This window comes from Entelurus aequoreus, linkage group LG20 (assembly GCF_033978785.1).
Source record: "Entelurus aequoreus isolate RoL-2023_Sb linkage group LG20, RoL_Eaeq_v1.1, whole genome shotgun sequence".
NCBI classification, from domain to species: domain Eukaryota; kingdom Metazoa; phylum Chordata; class Actinopteri; order Syngnathiformes; family Syngnathidae; genus Entelurus; species Entelurus aequoreus.
The window spans coordinates 6116956-6134135 of NC_084750.1; the positions used below are offsets into that span (position 1 = coordinate 6116956).

The window sequence follows — 17180 nt, forward strand, 5'->3', positions numbered from 1 at the left end:
CATCAATTAGCCTTCTGAGCCAATGAGCAAACACATTGTACCATTAGAACACTGGAGTGATAGTTGCTGGAAATGGGCCTCTATACACCTATGTGGATATTGCACCAAAAACCAGACATTTGCAGCTAGAATAGTCATTTACCACATTAGCAATGTATAGAGTGTACTTCTTTAAAGTTAAGACTAGTTTAAAGTTATCTTCATTGAAAAATAAGGACATTTTAATGTGACCCCAAACTTTTGAACGGTAGTGTATATGAATTGTTGCATATTTTAATTTCCAACTGTAAATGGTTTTCAGAAATCGATTTAAAAATGTATATAAAAACATTTTTAAATCGGTTTCTGAAAATTATGAGTCCTATTAGAATCGAGATGACTAAGTATCGCAATTGGAATGTGAATCCATATTTGTGTGCTCCGTTATTTACAAATATTTCACTTATGTTACAAATATTATTGTGTTAAAGCTTAATTTGGTCTTTTTATAATGTGAAAAATATTTGACTTTTTAGACCTACATTTTTTAAAATTATATATACTATATATGACATCACTTTTTTTTTTTTAATTGACTTCTGAAAGTTATGAATTAATTTAGAATCAGGATGAATAAGAATCGTGTTTCCAATGTGAATTAAATTTTTTGTGCACTCCTAATTTTCACTGTTAAGTCCAATTATTTCACTTGTTACATATATTATTGTTAAAGGTTAATTTGGTCTTTTTCATATGTGAAAATATTAACATTTTCAGACAGATTTTTTAAATTGTGTGCGTGTATATATGTAATTTTCACTGTTATGTCCAATTATTTTACTTATGTTACATATATTATTGTTAAAGGTTAATTTGGTCTTTTTCATATGTAAAAATATTAACATTTTCAGACAGATTTTTTAAATTGTATGTATATATATATATATATATATATATATATATATATATATATATATATATATATATATATATATATATATATATATATATACACACACACACACACATTACATAGTTTTTTTTTTAATTGACTTCTGAAAGTTATGAATTAATTTAGAATCAGGATGAATAAGAATCGCGATTCCAATGTGAATTGATCTTTTATTGTGCTCTCCTAATTTTCACTGTTATGTCCAATTATTTCACTTATGTTACGAATATAATTGTAAATGGTTAATTTGGTCTTTTTGTGTTTGTAAAATTGTTTTGTTTTGGGTTTTTTTAAGCAAAATTTATTTTTTTATGAAACAGGATGTCAAAGTGCTACCGAGTTAAAAGGGTGAAATAGACAAAACCTGGTCAATAAAAACAAAAAGTCATGGTGAAGAATCATATTAATAGTTAGCAATCATGTCACACTCATTTTGCTAGCACTGAAATAGGATATTTGATAACTAACCAATTGGTTTCTGAAAATTATGAGTCCTATTAGAATTTTTTTGTGCACCCAGCTGTTTGCAAATATTTCACTTATGTTACAAATATTATTGTTAAAGGTTAATTTGGCCTTTTTTATGTGGAAAAATATTAACATTTTTAGACCTCGATTTTTTTTAAATTATATATAATATATATTACATTACATTACACTTTTTTAAATTGACTTCTGAAAGTTATGAATTAATTTAGAATCGGAATGTGAATGTGAATTACGTTGTTTTTTTTGTGCACTCCTAATTTTCACTGTTATGTCCAATTATTTCACTTATGTTACAAATATTATTGTTAAAGGTTAATTTGGTCTTTTTTATATGTGAAAAATAGTTCTATTTTCAGACAGATTTTTTAAATTGTGTGTGTGTATATATATATATATATATATATATATATATATATATATATATATATATATATATATATATATATATATATATATACACACACACACAGTATATATGTTATGTTATGTTATGTTATTTTCATTTATTATGCGCCTCCCAACCAACTGTTACATCAGCCCGGGGCGCAGCCCGAGTGGAGAAACAAAAAAAAACAGAAACAGAGACTGAGACACACAAAGGAATCTAAACTAAACATTTAAGACTCACAATGAAAACATAAATTAAAAGTCATCTGCGGTCCAGGAGATCTTTAATATAAGCTGGGGCGAGACCATTGAGCGCTTTGAAGACGAACATGACGATCTTAAATTTCACTCTACGCTTCACTGGGAGCCAGTGAAGGGAGGAGAGGATGGGAGATGTATGTATGTATGTATATATGTATGTATATGTATATATGAGTCATGGTCAAAAGTTTACATACACTTGTAAAGAACATAATGTCATGACTGTCTTGAATTTCCAATAATTTATACAAATATTATTTTTTTGTGATAGAGTAATTGGAGCACATACTTGTTGATCACAAAAAACATTCATGAAGTTTGGTTCTTTTATGAATTTATTATGGGTCTACTGAAAATGTGACCAAATCTGCTGGGTCAAAAGTATACATACAGTAATGTTAATATTTGGTTACATGTCCGTTGGCAAGTTTCACTGCAGTAAGGCGCTTTTTTTTTCAGGCTTCTGCTTGAATTTTTGACCACTCCTCCTGACAGAATTGGTGCAGTTCAGCTAAATTTGTTGGTTTTCTGACATGGACTTGTTTCTTCAGCATTGTCCACACGTTTAAATCAGGTCTTTGGGAAGGCCATTCTAAAATGTTAATTGTAGCCTGATTTAGCCATTCCTTTACCACTTTTGACATGTGTTTGGGGTCATTGTCCTGTTGGAACACCCAACTGAGCCCAAGACCCAACCTCTAGGCTGGTGATTTTAGGTTGTCCTGAAGAATTTGGAGGTAATCCTCCTTTTTCATTGTCCCATTTACTCTCTGTAAAGCACCAGTTCCATTGGCAGCAAAACATGCCCAGAGCATAATACTACCATCACCATGCTTGACGGTAGGAATTGGTGTTCCTGGGATTAAAGGCCTCACCTTTTCTCCACCAAACATATTGCTGGGTATTGTGGCCAAACAACTCAATTTTTGTTTCAACTGACCACATAATTTTCCTCCAGAAGGTCTTATCTTTGTCCATGTGATGTCAGATGAAACAAAAATTTAGTTGTTTGGCCACAATACCCAGCAATATGTTTGGTGGAGAAAAGGTGAGGCCTTTAATCCCAGGAACACCAAACCTACCGTCAAGCATGGTGGTGGTAGCATTATGCTCTGGGCCTGTTTTGCTGCTAATGGAACTGGTGCCTTACAGAGAGTAAATGGGACAATGAAAAAGGAGGATTACCTCCAAATTCTTCAGGACAACCTAAAATCATCAGCCTACAGGTTGGGTCATGGGCGCAGTTGGGTGTTCCAACAAGAAAATAACCCCAAACACACGTCAAACGTGGTAAAGGAATGGCTGAATCAGGCTAGAATTAAGGTTTTAGAATGGCCTCCCCAAAGTCCTGACTTAAACGTGTGGACAATGCTGAAGTTAAAAGTTAAGTTAAAGTTAAAGTTAAAGAAACAAGACCATGTCAGAAAAACAACAAATTTAGCTGAACTGCACCAATTCTGTCAAGAGGAGTGGTCAAAAATTCCACCAGAAGCTTGTGGATGGCTACCAAAAGCGCCTTATTGCAGTGAAACTTGCCAAAGGACATGTAAGCAAATATTAACATTGCTGTATGTATACTTTTGACCAAGCATTTTCAGTAGACTCACAATAATTTCATAAAAGAACCAAACTTCATGAATGTTTTTGTGACCAACAAGTATGTGCTCCAATCACTCTATCACAAAAAAATAAGAGTTGTATAAATTATTGAAAATTCAAGACAGCCATGACATTGTTTTTTACAAGTGTATATAAACTTTTGACCACGACTTCATATATTATAGTTTTGTTTTTTTTTACTTCTGAAAGTTATGAATTTAGAATCGGGATGAATAAGAATTGCAATTCCAATGTGAATTGCTTTTTTTTTTTGTGCGCTCTTAATTTTCACTATTTTGTCCAATTACTTCACTTATGTTACAAGAATGATTGTAAAAGGTTAATTTGGCCTTTTTGTGTTTGTAAAAAAAAAAATAATAATAATAATAATTAAAAAGCAAAATGTATCTCATACTATTATTAATAATAATAAACATAATCATGTCACACTGTGCAGCATGGATGGACATAGGATATTTGAGAACTAACTAATGGTTTGCTGGTTCAGGCTCATCGGAGATGTCGTCGTCATCGTCATCGAGTTCGTTCTGCGAAGACGAATGCGGAGCCACGGGCTACAGCAGCGAGGCGGACTGGTTGCCGTCTAAAGGCTTTCCGGACATGAGCGAGAGCGTGTGGCACGACCACAGCTACTCGTCTCCCGCCTTCTTCAACCCGCCGCCGCTCACCCTCGCCCACAAAGGCATCAAGGAGGAGCCTATGAGCGACGACGAAGGGCCCGGTCTGGAGGAGCGCGAGCTGAGTCGGGACGAAGTGCGCGCCCGCGCCATGTGCATCCCCTTTTCCGTGCTGCAGATCGTCAACATGCCGGTGGAGGAGTTCCTGGAGCTCATTGAGGGCCACGGCTTCACCGCCGAGCAGGTGACCCTCCTCAGGGACATCCGCCGGCGCGGCAAGAACAAGCTGGCGGCGCAGAACTGCCGCAAACGCAAACTGGACGCCATCACGGGGCTCCAAGAAGAGGTGGAGCGGCTCCGGGCTCAAAGGGACCGGCTGCTGAGGGAGAAACAGATCACGGCCAAGACCATGGGCGCCGTGGGCCAGCAGATTCGCCAGCTCACTAGAGACGTGCTGGCTCGGCTCAGAGACGATTCGGGACGAGCCCTGGACCCGGACACGTTCACCCTGCGGTGCGGGGCCAACGGGAGGGTCCTGGTTCAGCCCGTGAGGAGGCCCGCCGTCTCGGCGGCCAGCGGCAGTAAGTCGGACAAGAGGAAAAAGGGCAAGAAGCAGTGAGGCTGCTTTTCTTTTTTTCAAGGTGGACTTTCTTGGCTGTGGAATATCCTCTTACAAAAGTGTGTGTGTGTGTGTGTGTGTGTGTGTGTGTGTGTGTGTGTGTGTGTGTGTGTGTGTGTGTGTGTGTGTGTGTGTGTGTGTGTGTGTGTGTGTGTGTGTGTGTGTGTGTGTGTGTGTGTGTGTGTGTGTGTGTGTGTGTGTGTGTGTGTGTGTGTGTGTGTGTGTGTGTGTGTGTGTGTGTGTGTGTGTGTGTGTGTGTGTGTGTGTGTGTGTGTGTGTGTGTGTGTGTGTGTGTGTGTGTGTGTGTGTGTGTGTGTGTGTGTGTGTGTGTGTGTGTGTGTGTGTGTGTGTGTGTGTGTGTGTGTGTGTGTGTGTGTGTGGAACCACTGCTGTTGCAAGTCGAAAACAGCTAAAGCTGCCAAAAACAAAAGAAAGCGACAAAAAGAGCAAAAAGAAAAAGTGGATAAAAATCTTGAGAAATGTAGCTTACACACTGGAAGGACACTCTTGGCTTCTTTGAGGTGGACACTCTTTACTGGACTTTAGGACCTGCACCTGCCTGCAAACTGTCCCAGCATTCATCACAAATGTACCAGGTGTGTTCAGGCAGCAAAAAGATTGCTGGTCCGCTGGTTAAAAGCTCTATTTATTGTTCCCACTTCCTGAAACGCATCAAAACCGTCACACGACGGTGTATTATTTTTCCTTCTATAGTAGCAACGTTATCCTACGGCGATAAACGAGATTTTACACAGAATAAGTTTACAGTAGATTGCTTCCAAACAAGGTGATGAATTAATAGATTATGTCTTGATGACATATACTGTAGACCAGGGGTGTCCAAACTACGGCCCGCGGGTCGGCGTCTTCAATTTGGACTGCAAGACCGCGAGGGCATGAGTTCAATAAGCAAATGTAGTCGTATCATATACAAGCGGACATATATCAGCTATTGTCACCATCTGGTGGCCAATGAAAGTAAATCAACCATTAATTCAACCTACCAGGAAATACTGCACAATATTTACTTATATGACCCAATCCGAACAAGCTTCCCTAGTCATGATACACAAAAATTAAACACAAATGGTCACACAGATATTGTCACCAGCTGGTGGCCAATGCAAGTAACTCAACCATTAATTCAACCTACAAGGAAACACTGCACACATTTACTTATATGACCCAATCCAAACAACCTTCCCTAGTCATGGTGCACAAAAATTCACCATCGAGTGGCCAATGCAAGTAACAACCATTCATTCAACCTACAAGGAAATACTGCACACATTTACTTATATGACCCAATCCAAACAACCTTCCCTAGTCATGGTGCACAAAAATTCACCATCGAGTGGCCAATGCAAGTAACAACCATTCATTCAACCTACAAGGAAATACTGCACACATTTACTTATATGACCCAATCCGAACAATCTTCCCTTGTCATGGTGCACAAAAATTTCAACACAAATGGTCACACAGCCATTATATCACCATCCAGTGGCCAATGCAAGTAACAACCATTAATTAAACTTTCAAGGAAATACTGCACACATTACTTATATGACCCAATCCGAACCACCTTCCCTAGTCATGGTGCACAAAAATTCAACACAAATGTTCACACACCCATTGTGTCACCATCCGGTGGCCAATGCAAGTAACTCAACTATTCATTCAACCTACAAGGAAATACTGCACACATTTACTTATATGACCCAATCCGAACAATCTTCCCTTGTCATGGTGCACAAAAATTCAACACAAATGGTCACACAGCCATTATATCACCATCCAGTGGCCAATGCAAGTAACTCAACCATTAATTCAACCTACAAGGAAATACTGCACACATTACGTATATGACCCAATCCGAACAACCTTCCCTAGTCATGGTGCACAAAAATTCAACACAAATGGTCACACAGATATTGTGTCACCAGCTGGTGGCCAATGCAAGTAACTCAACCATTAATTCAACCTACAAGGAAACACTGCACACATTTACTTATATGACCCAATCCAAACAACCTTCCCTAGTCATGGTGCACAAAAATTCACCATAGAGTGGCCAATGCAAGTGACAACCATTCATTCAACCTACAAGGAAATACTGCACACATTTACTAATATGACCCAATCCAAACAACCTTCCCTAGTCATGGTGCACACAAATTCAACACAAATGGTCACACAGCCATTATATCACCATCCAGTGGCCAATGCAAGTAACTCAACCATTAATTCAACCTACAAGGAAATACTGCACACATTACCGTATATGACCCAATCCGAACAACTTTCCCTAGTCATGGTGCACAAAAATTCCACACAAATTGTCTCACAGCTATTGTGTCACCACCTGGTGGCCAATGCAAGTAACTCAACCATTCATTCAACCTACAAGGAAATACTGCACATATAGTTACTTATATGACCCAATCCGAACAACCTTCCCTAGTCATGGTGCACAAAAATTCTACACAAATGGTCACACAGCTATTGTCACCATCTGGTGGCCAATGAAAGTAACTCAACCATTAATTCAATTTACCAGGAAACACTGCACACATTTTCTTATATGACCCAATCTGAACAACCTTCCCTAGTCATGGTGCACAAAAATTCCACACAAATTGTCTCACAGCTATTGTGTCACCACCTGGTGGCCAATGCAAGTAACTCAACCATTCATTCAACCTACAAGGAAATACTGCACATATACTTACTTATATGACCCAATCCGAACAACCTTCCCTAGTCATGGTGCACAAAAATTCTACACAAATGGTCACACAGCTATTGGCACCATCTGGTGGCCAATGAAAGTAACAACCATTAATTCAATTTACCAGGAAACACTGCACACATTTTCTTATATGACCCAATCCGAACAACCTTCCCTAATCATGGTGCACAAAAATTAAACACAAATGGTCACACAGCTATTGTGTCACTATCTGGTGGCCAATACAAGTAATTCAACCATTAATTCAACATACCAGGAAATACTGCACACATTCACTTATATGACCCAATCCGAACAACCATCCCTAGTCATGGTGCACAAAAATTAAACACAAATGGTCACACAGCTATTGTGTCACTATCTGGTGGCCAATGCAAGTAACTCAACCATTAATTCAACCTACAAGGAAACACTGCACACATTTACTTATATGACCCAATCCGAACAACCTTCCCTAGTCATGGTGCACAAAAATTCAACACAGCTATTGCGTCACCATCTGGTGGCCAATGCAAGTAACTCAACCATTAATTCAACCTACCAAGGAAATATGTCACATATTCACTTATATGACCCAATCCGAATAACCTTTCCTAGTCATTGTACACAAAAACGCAACACAAATGGTCACAACAGAAAGTAACTCAACCATTAATTCAACCTATAAGGAAATACTGCACACATTTACTTATATGACCCAATCCGAACAACCTTCCCTAGTCATGGTGCACAAAAATTCAACACAAATGGTCACACATAACACAACCTGCTCATTGAACTTTGTGGATATTGTTGTTGTTTTTTTAAATAAGTCAATCACACCAATTTAAATCCATCCCAAGGGATGATGGGAAAAATGCAAAACACGCTACACTTACACATGTATGGCACATTTTTGCTGCTTGATATTTTTGATTGGTTAAAAAACTTTGAGGTAGTAGCAGTTTAAATTTCACACACACTTAATAACCAATTATAACAATTATGAATTATAGCTCCATTGTACTATTGTTTACATGTGTGTATACATATATTAAATAGGAGTTACTTAGCATGCCCCCAGTCAAAAGGTTTGGACACCCCTGCACTGTACCAATAATGAAACTGACCAGGTATGTACGCTGGATGTTTTATTAAAATTGCTTTACAGTTTAGCAAAGGTTATTTTCTACCTCACGCTTGAAATCATTTTAAAACGTTTTTTTTTCATTTGAATAAAAGTTGAGGGAAAAAAAAACACCCTTTTTCAGGGGGATTGAAGTGCACTCTTAAGTAGAACTCCTTGTCGGAATGTCCACCTAAAAAAGTAAAACAATCATCTTTTCTGAATGTTTGGAAGCATCGTCGAGGTTGCCGTGCTTTTTATTGCCTTCTGCTCTATGAAGTCTTCGAGGTGAGGAAACTCAAATTCAGAGACTTGCACAAAGTAGTTTCATGAAGTATTTTCTTTTCTATTTTTTTATTTATCTGGTGTGACTGACTTTGCTTTTTTTTTTATATATATATATAAATGTTTATTTCTTTTGCTGCAGGGCAAATGTCGATTGCATGAAGTTGTACGTTGATAGTCTGCTCTCTGCTTGGGACTTGTAGATGTTTTCTGACATGAATCTTTCTGATTAAAAAAAAACAATTTATGCCTCGCTCCTGTCCTTGTTAATGCCCATTTGTGCTTTTTGATTGATTTGAGATGGCGCTTTCAAAGTGAGAAGGCTGAGAAAAATACAGAAATAGGAACATTTTGAAAAAAACGAGGCCTTTGTTTTATATTTAAAAAATAATATACAAAGACCTTTCTAGTACTTTAATGTCGCGTCAAAGTTGAGTCCTTGGGATCGCTACCTGGTGGTCTAGTGGTTAGGATTCAGCGCTCTCACCGCCGTGGTCTGGGTTCGAGAACTTAGCATTTTACTATGAATTGATTAACGTGGACTTAAACAAGTTGAAAAACTTATTCGGGTGTTACCATTTAGTGGTCAACTGTACGGAATATGTACTGTACTGTGCAATCTACTAATAAAAGTCTCAATCAATCAAGCTGAAAAAGCCTCAAGATATGTGCTAGCCAATGAGCCGACACCTCCTGGCTTTTAGCTTATTGGCTAGTCCGAGCAGGTCTGAAAGCGCTTGTTTTATCCACCTAAAAATATCATTTAGTTACTATAACGTCATGACGACCACTTTGATGTTTTGATTCTACTAAAAAGGTGAAAGCAATGTAAATACGCTGAAAAGTTGCAACATTTCAACTTTTTTGCACTTTTTAAATTGTTTTTAATTTTGTAGTTTAACCTTCCCAGGCAGCAGTTCAGACACCTTAGTTAGGCTGACCATATTGTGAAATCCCAAAAAGAGGACACATATATGCGTGCCAAGGCGGGCAGCACGCCAAGGCCGGGACTAGGTGAACATTTGCCAATGATACTTGAACTTGCTTTATAAATAATATATTTATTTAAATAAACCATTTTTTTCTCCTCTGTTGACAGCAGTGTTGGCGCTAGGAATTTTCTAAATGGGGTCCCAGGGACCGCATCAAGTCATAAAAATGGGGTCCCACTTTTTTGTAAGCGTTTTGAAAACATATGGTAAACGTATGCATTGTCCTGTTATATCTCACATTCTATATTGTGTTTTGGAAAAAGGTTGTCATAAACGTTACTTAATTCATTACCATAAATATTTTTTTTTTTTAAACAGACAAAATTGTATGCATATGTAAATGTATTCAGTTCTAAACATTCATTCACTTTCTTCTTTCCTTCATGGATCTAAACTTTACCGCTGCGGGCAGGGGCGTCACTAGCTTTTAAGGACAGGGGGGGCTTAGCCCCCAGGAGATGCACAGGATGCGAGCGAACGTAGCGCACAAGCACAAAACTTCACAAACGGCTAACAAAGACTTAGAAATTAATCATTGTTATTATTATTTCAGTGGGTTTATTTTCAATCTGTGTTCAGTACAACAACAAACATGGGTTTGCACAGTGACATTTTGTTTACAGCATCAACAAGAAACAATTACTTGCACAGTGACATTTTGTTTACAGCATCAACAAGAAACAATGACTTGCATGATCCTTCAAGATACACTGAAACACAATGAAAGTCATGGCATTAGCCTCTATTATTAATTCACAACATAGAGGCTAATGCCACCACTTTAGCTCACAATACAATAATTGTTTGTTCCCAAATATTTTGAAGTTGCACACATTACATTTTAAAATGGTTGTAAATTCAAGCCCTGGAAATATTACTTAATTACTTGAATTAAAGTAATATCTGGATCGGGATAATTTGGCTTGTATATAATATATTTATATATATATATATATATATATATATATATATATATATATATATATATATATATATATATATATACTATGGCAAGCCGTTAAGGAAATTAAATATATATGGAAGTCTGAATAGAAATGAGAAACTTTTATATATACTGTAAATAAGAAAGACTTAGAGTCCGTCTGCTGATCTGAAAAAGAGCCAAAACTGTCAAAGAGCTGAGGGACCATCTTCAAAGTGCAATGCTGAAACAAATAATGCAAACAATAAAATGTAACTTCCAGGGCTTGAGATTAACGTAGTCCCGGGGATGGTAAAAAAAAAATGCACGGGACGAAATGAAATGCTCCCCGGGACGATGGCTTTTAACCATTTTTTTTCTTTTTCTTTTTATGTATTTATTAATTTTACATTTTATATTAAATGTCTTGGTTTTTCCACCCTCTGAAAATCCTATGAAATGTTTAACAAGCCATCCTATAATAATACAACAGCTATTAATGTAACAATACAATAAAACAAATATATTTAATGATGTTTTTTTCATTATTTTAACAATAGGCTAATGTATATTACTTTATATAGATTCTACAAGAAACACAAAACTTAAAAACTAAATTATTTACAATTGCAGACACAAGGTTCTTGTTCTGCAGTGCTGTGTGCTAATGTGCTTCGTACACCTGCAGGACCGCAAGCAAGGTCGCATAGAAAATGCGGACTGGATTTTGAGTGATGTGGGCATTTTCTATATGAACAAGTGGAATGGATTGGATACCGACGCACTAAAGGGGCTCTCTACCTTACACTATAAAGTGAGGGGAAACTGAGTGAATAATGACAGGTTATATGATTATTTATTTAAACTCATATTCAGGCTACTTTTATAATAAATATAAATATGTCGGCATGTATTTGTAAAAAAAAAAAAAAAAACACCGAACATTTTAGGGGGGCTTGATCCCCCCTAAAATAGGCCTAACAACGCCAATGGCTGCGGGTATTTTTTTCTATGTTTTTATTTAATAAGTTGTAGGTGTATTTATTTCAGTATAAAAGTAAAGGGGGTAGGGGGTAGCGGGGGGGGGGGTGTATATCGTAGCGTCCCGGAAGAGTTAGTGCTGCAAGGGGTTCTGGGTATTTGTTTTGTTGTGTTTATGTTGTGTTACAGTGCGGATGTTCTCCCGAAATGTGTTTGTCATTCTTGTTTAGTGTGGGTTCACAGTGTGGCGCATATTTGTAACAGTGTTAAAGTTGTTTATACGTCACTCTCAGTGTGACCTGTATGGCTGTTGACCAAGTATGCCTTGCATTCACTTATGTGTGTGAAAGACCGTAAATATGTGACTGGGACGGCATGCAAAGGCAGTGCCTATAAGGCACGCCCCCAATATCGTTGTCTGGGTGGAAATCGGGGGAATGATTGCCCCGGGAGATTTTCGGGAGGGGCACTGAAATTCGGGAGTCTCCCGAGAAAATCGGGAGGGTTGGCAAGTATCAATCCACTCTATCGCTCTCTCACTCTCTCTGTCTCTGCCCCTCCCTCACCAATGCTGCTGCGTGCGCACACCTTCACAATTTGTTTTGTTATTAACCCCTTCTTAACCCAGGACCTACTTTGAAAATACACGCAACCCTGACTCAAAATGCCGGACATTTGAGGCATTTAAGAAACCCCGCCCGGACAGCCCCGCAAAAGAGGACATGTCCGGGGAAAGGACGACGTATGGTCAGTCTACCTTAGTCCTACAATTACTTTTGCATCAAAAATGTCATCATTCTTCAGTTCACTTTCAGTTTGTTTGGAACATGCAATGCATCACATATTTCCAGTTGTTTCATTACAGCACGTCCGAAAAGGAGTAGGAAGAAGATGAGCGTATTTAATCCGACCCCTTTTCCTACCGTATCCCATTTCCTTGTTCTCTGTAACAGAACAGTACATAAATGAATAATATACCATAGTAAGTAAACAAACGTTAAATACATAAATAATCTATATAAAAAAAATATTTTTTTTTAAAAAGGGTTCAAGATGTTCATTATTATTGTTCTGCCCTTTTTTTTGCTGCAGCTGTTACCATATACTGTAATACTGTACATGGTCATTGGGATTTCTTATATATTGTATATATCATATAAAAATATATAATATATCAGTATTTATTATATACTGTAAATACAATATGTAAATATTTCATATATGTCCCATCCATCCATTTTCTACCGATTGTCCCTCTTGGGGTCGCGTGGGGTGCTGGAGCCTATCTCAGCTGCATTCGGGCGGAAGGCGGGGTAATATGTTATATTTTATATTGCTACTATGGTACATTTTTTGTCTACTTTATCCTTTCCAACCTTACCCTTTCCATCCTTTGTTCCACACAGTAGCTCAGTTACAATTTCCCTTGTGGGTCAATAAAGTGTGTCTAAGTCTAAGTACTTTGTGAACACTTATATGTTGAACTGTCTCATAAACTGAATCATATTGGGGCTTTGTTTGATTTATTTGCTTAATGCATTCCATAATTTAATTCCACATGCAGATATGCTAAATGTTTAAAATGTTGTATGAGCATACAAATGGGGTTTTTTTAGGATGTTTTTTTTTTCAGTTTTTGATGCTGTTTTTCTTTGTTGCTTCCTTGTCTAGTTCTATTTTTAGATTGCGATGCGCACCATAGTTAAAAAGCCCCCTGAGCTGCACTTTGAACCATCTGGTTAGTTTTATAGCTGTATGTAGAGCTGGCACCGCTGATGCTGCATCATGTTGCATCAGCTCTGTTTACTTTGATGTCTCTTATGTGTTTTTTTTATGTTTTGGCCATGAACTTATGTGAGCCTGCAGTGTAACCGTACATGGCTTGGTCATCATTTTCCTTTTAGATCAATAAAGTTTGTCCAAGTATAACCATTCAAACATACTATACATATTTGCAGTAACATTTACAAACCCCGTTTCCATATGAGTTGGGAAATTGTGTTAGATGTAAATATAAACGTAATACAATGATTTGCAAATCATTTTCAACCCATATTCAGTTGAATATGCTACAAAGACAACATATTTGATGTTCTAACTGATAAACTTTTTTTTTTTTGCAAATAATCATTAACTTTATAATTTGATGCCAGCAACACGTGACAAAGAAGTTGGGAAAGGTGGCAATAAATGGTAGGTGCCATGATTGGGTATAAAAGTAGATTCCATGAAATGCTCAGTCATTCACAAACAAGGAAGGGGCGAGGGTCACCACTTTGTCAACAAATGCGTGAGCAAATTGTTGAACATTTTAAGAAAAACCTTTCTCAACCAGCTATTGCAAGGAATTTAGGGATTTCACCATCTACGGTCCGTAATATCATCAAAGGGTTCAGAGAATCTGGAGAAATCACTGCACGTAAGCAGCTAATCCCGTGACCTTCGATCCCTCAGGCTGTACTGCATCAACAAGCGACATCAGTGTGTAAAGGATATCACCACATGGGCTCAGAAACACTTCAGAAACCCACTGTCAGTAACTACAGTTGGTCGCTACATCTGTAAGTGCAAGTTAAAACTCTCCTAAAAACCGTTTATCAACAACACCCAGAAACGCCGTCTGCTTCGCTGGGCCTGAGCTCATCTAAGATGGACTGATACAAAGTGGAAAAGTGTTCTGTGGTCTGACGAGTCCACATTTCAAATTGTTTTTGGAAACTGTGGACGTCGTGTCCTCCGGACCAAAGAGGAAAAGAACCATCCGGATTGTTATAGGCGCAAAGTTGAAAAGCCAGCATCTGTGATGGTATGGGGGTGTATTAGTGCCCAAGACATGAGTAACTTACACATCTGTGAAGGCGCCATTAATACTGAAAGGTACATACAGGTTTTGGAGCAACATATGTGGCCATCTAAGCAACGTTACCATGGACGCCCCTGCTTATTTCAGCAAGACAATGCCAAGCCACGTGTTACATTAACGTGGCTTCATAGTAAAAGAGTGCGGGTACTAGACTGGCCTGCCTGTAGTCCAGACCTGTCTCCCATTGAAAATGTGTGGCGCATTATGAAGCTTAAAATACCAAAACAACTTAAGCTGTACATCAAGCAAGAATGGGAAAGAATTCCACCTGAGAAGCTTCAAAAATGTGTCTCCTCAGTTCCCAAACGTTTACTGAGTGTTGTTAAAAGGAAAGGCCATGTAACACAGTGGTAAACATGCCCTTTCCCAACTACTTTGGCACGTGTTGCAGCCATAAAATTCTAAGTTAATTATTATTTGCAAAATAAAAATAAAGCTTATGAGTTTGAACATCAAATATCTTGTCTTTGTAGTGCATTCAATTGAATATGGGTTGAAAAGGATTTGCAAATCATTGTATTCCGTTTATATTTACATCTAACACAATTTTCCACCTCATGAAAACGGGGTTTGTATGTTAATGCTACTTTTAATTAAAATCCTAAATGCAAATTATTTGTTGATCAGAATCAGTTTTATTGGCCAAACATGTTCAACATTCACGGAATTTGACTTAGTCTCTTTTTTCAATGTAAACAATAAATATAAAAACATGTTCTGAAATATAAGCTACATATGTGCAAGGCTAATGAGGTAATATTGCAGTGGTGAATGGAGCAAAAGGACGATGAAGTGAACATCAGCTAGTCTATTTACAGTGACTAATTTTTTTGCGCTAAATGAGGCATCTCCTCCTAACTATACCAATACACATGTTGCCCGACCTCTTAAAAGGGGAGGGGGTGTCGCACTAATATACAATGAAAACTATAATCTTACACCTAACCTAAATAATAAATATAACTCGTTTGAGGTGCTCACTTTGAGGTTTGTCACACCGCTGCCTCTCCACCTGGCTGTTATCTACCGCCCCCCTGGGCCCTATTCGGACTTCATCAGTGAATTCTCCGAGTTTGTTGCTGATCTAGTGACGCACGCCGACAATATAATCATAATGGGTGACTTTAATATCCATATGAATACCCCATCGGACCCTCCATGCGTGGCGCTGCAGACTATAATTGATAGCTGTGGTCTTACACAAATAATAAATGAACCCACGCATCGCAACGGTAATACGATAGATCTAGTGCTTGTCAGGGGTATCACCACCTCTAAAGTTACGATACTCCCGTACACTAAAGTAATGTCCGATCATTACCTTATAAAATTCGAAGTTCTGACTCATTGTCAACAAACTAATAATAATAATAATAACTACTATAGCAGCCGCAACATTAATGCTGCCACAACGACGACTCTTACTGACCTACTGCCTTCGGTAATGGCACCATTCCCAAATTATGTGGGCTCTATTGATAACCTCACTAACAGCTTTAACGACGCCCTGCGTGACACCATTGATAGTGTAGCACCGCTAAAGCTAAAAAGGGCCCCTAAAAGGCGTACCCCATGGTTTACAGAAGAAACTAAAGCCCAGAAATGATCATGTAGAAAGCTGGAACGGAAATGGCGTGCGACTAAACTTGAGGTTTTCCATCAAGCATGGAGTGACAGTTTAATAACTTATAAACGCATGCTTACCTCAGCTAAAGCTAAATATTACTCAAATCTCATCCACCTCAACAAAAATTATCCTAAATTTCTGTTTAGTACAGTAGCATCGCTAACCCAACAAGGGACTCCTCCCAGTAGCTCCACCCACTCGGCAGATGACTTTATGAATTTCTTTAATAAGAAAATTGAAGTCATTAGAAAAGAGATTAAAGACAACGGATCTCAGCTACAACTGGGTTCTATTAACACAGATACGACTGTATATACGACGGACACTGCCCTCCAAAATAGTTTCTCTCTCTTTGATGAAATAACATTGGAGGAATTGTCAAAATGTGTAAATGGGACAAAACAAACAACATGTTTACTTGACCCAATTCCTGGGAAACTTATCAAGGAGCTTTTTGTTTTATTAGGTCCATCAGTGTTAAATATTATAAACTTATCACTTTCCTCCGGTACTGTTCCCCTAGCATTCAAAAAAGCGGTTATTCATCCTCTACTCAAAAGACCTAACCTCGATCCTGATCTCTTGGTAAACTACCACCTTCCGTTTATCTCGAAAATCCTCGAAAAAATTGTAGCACAGCAGCTAAATGAACACTTAGCGTCTAACAATCTCTGTGAACCTTTTCAATCCGGTTTCAGGGCAAATCACTCTACGGAGACAGCCCTCGCA

At 38.0% G+C, this 17180-nt stretch overlaps 1 protein-coding gene across 1 annotated transcript in view; it reads left to right on the forward strand.

Moving 5' to 3' along the window:
• Positions 1-5115, forward strand: part of nfe2l3 (nfe2 like bZIP transcription factor 3) — a 29017-nt gene extending 23902 nt beyond the window's left edge. Inside the window, exon 5 of the mRNA XM_062029292.1 lies at positions 4176-5115. Coding sequence (XP_061885276.1) covers positions 4176-4924 — 749 coding nt within the window. The 3' untranslated portion in view covers positions 4925-5115. The remainder of the gene's footprint in view (positions 1-4175) is intronic.
• The last annotated feature ends 12065 nt before the right edge of the window (positions 5116-17180 follow it).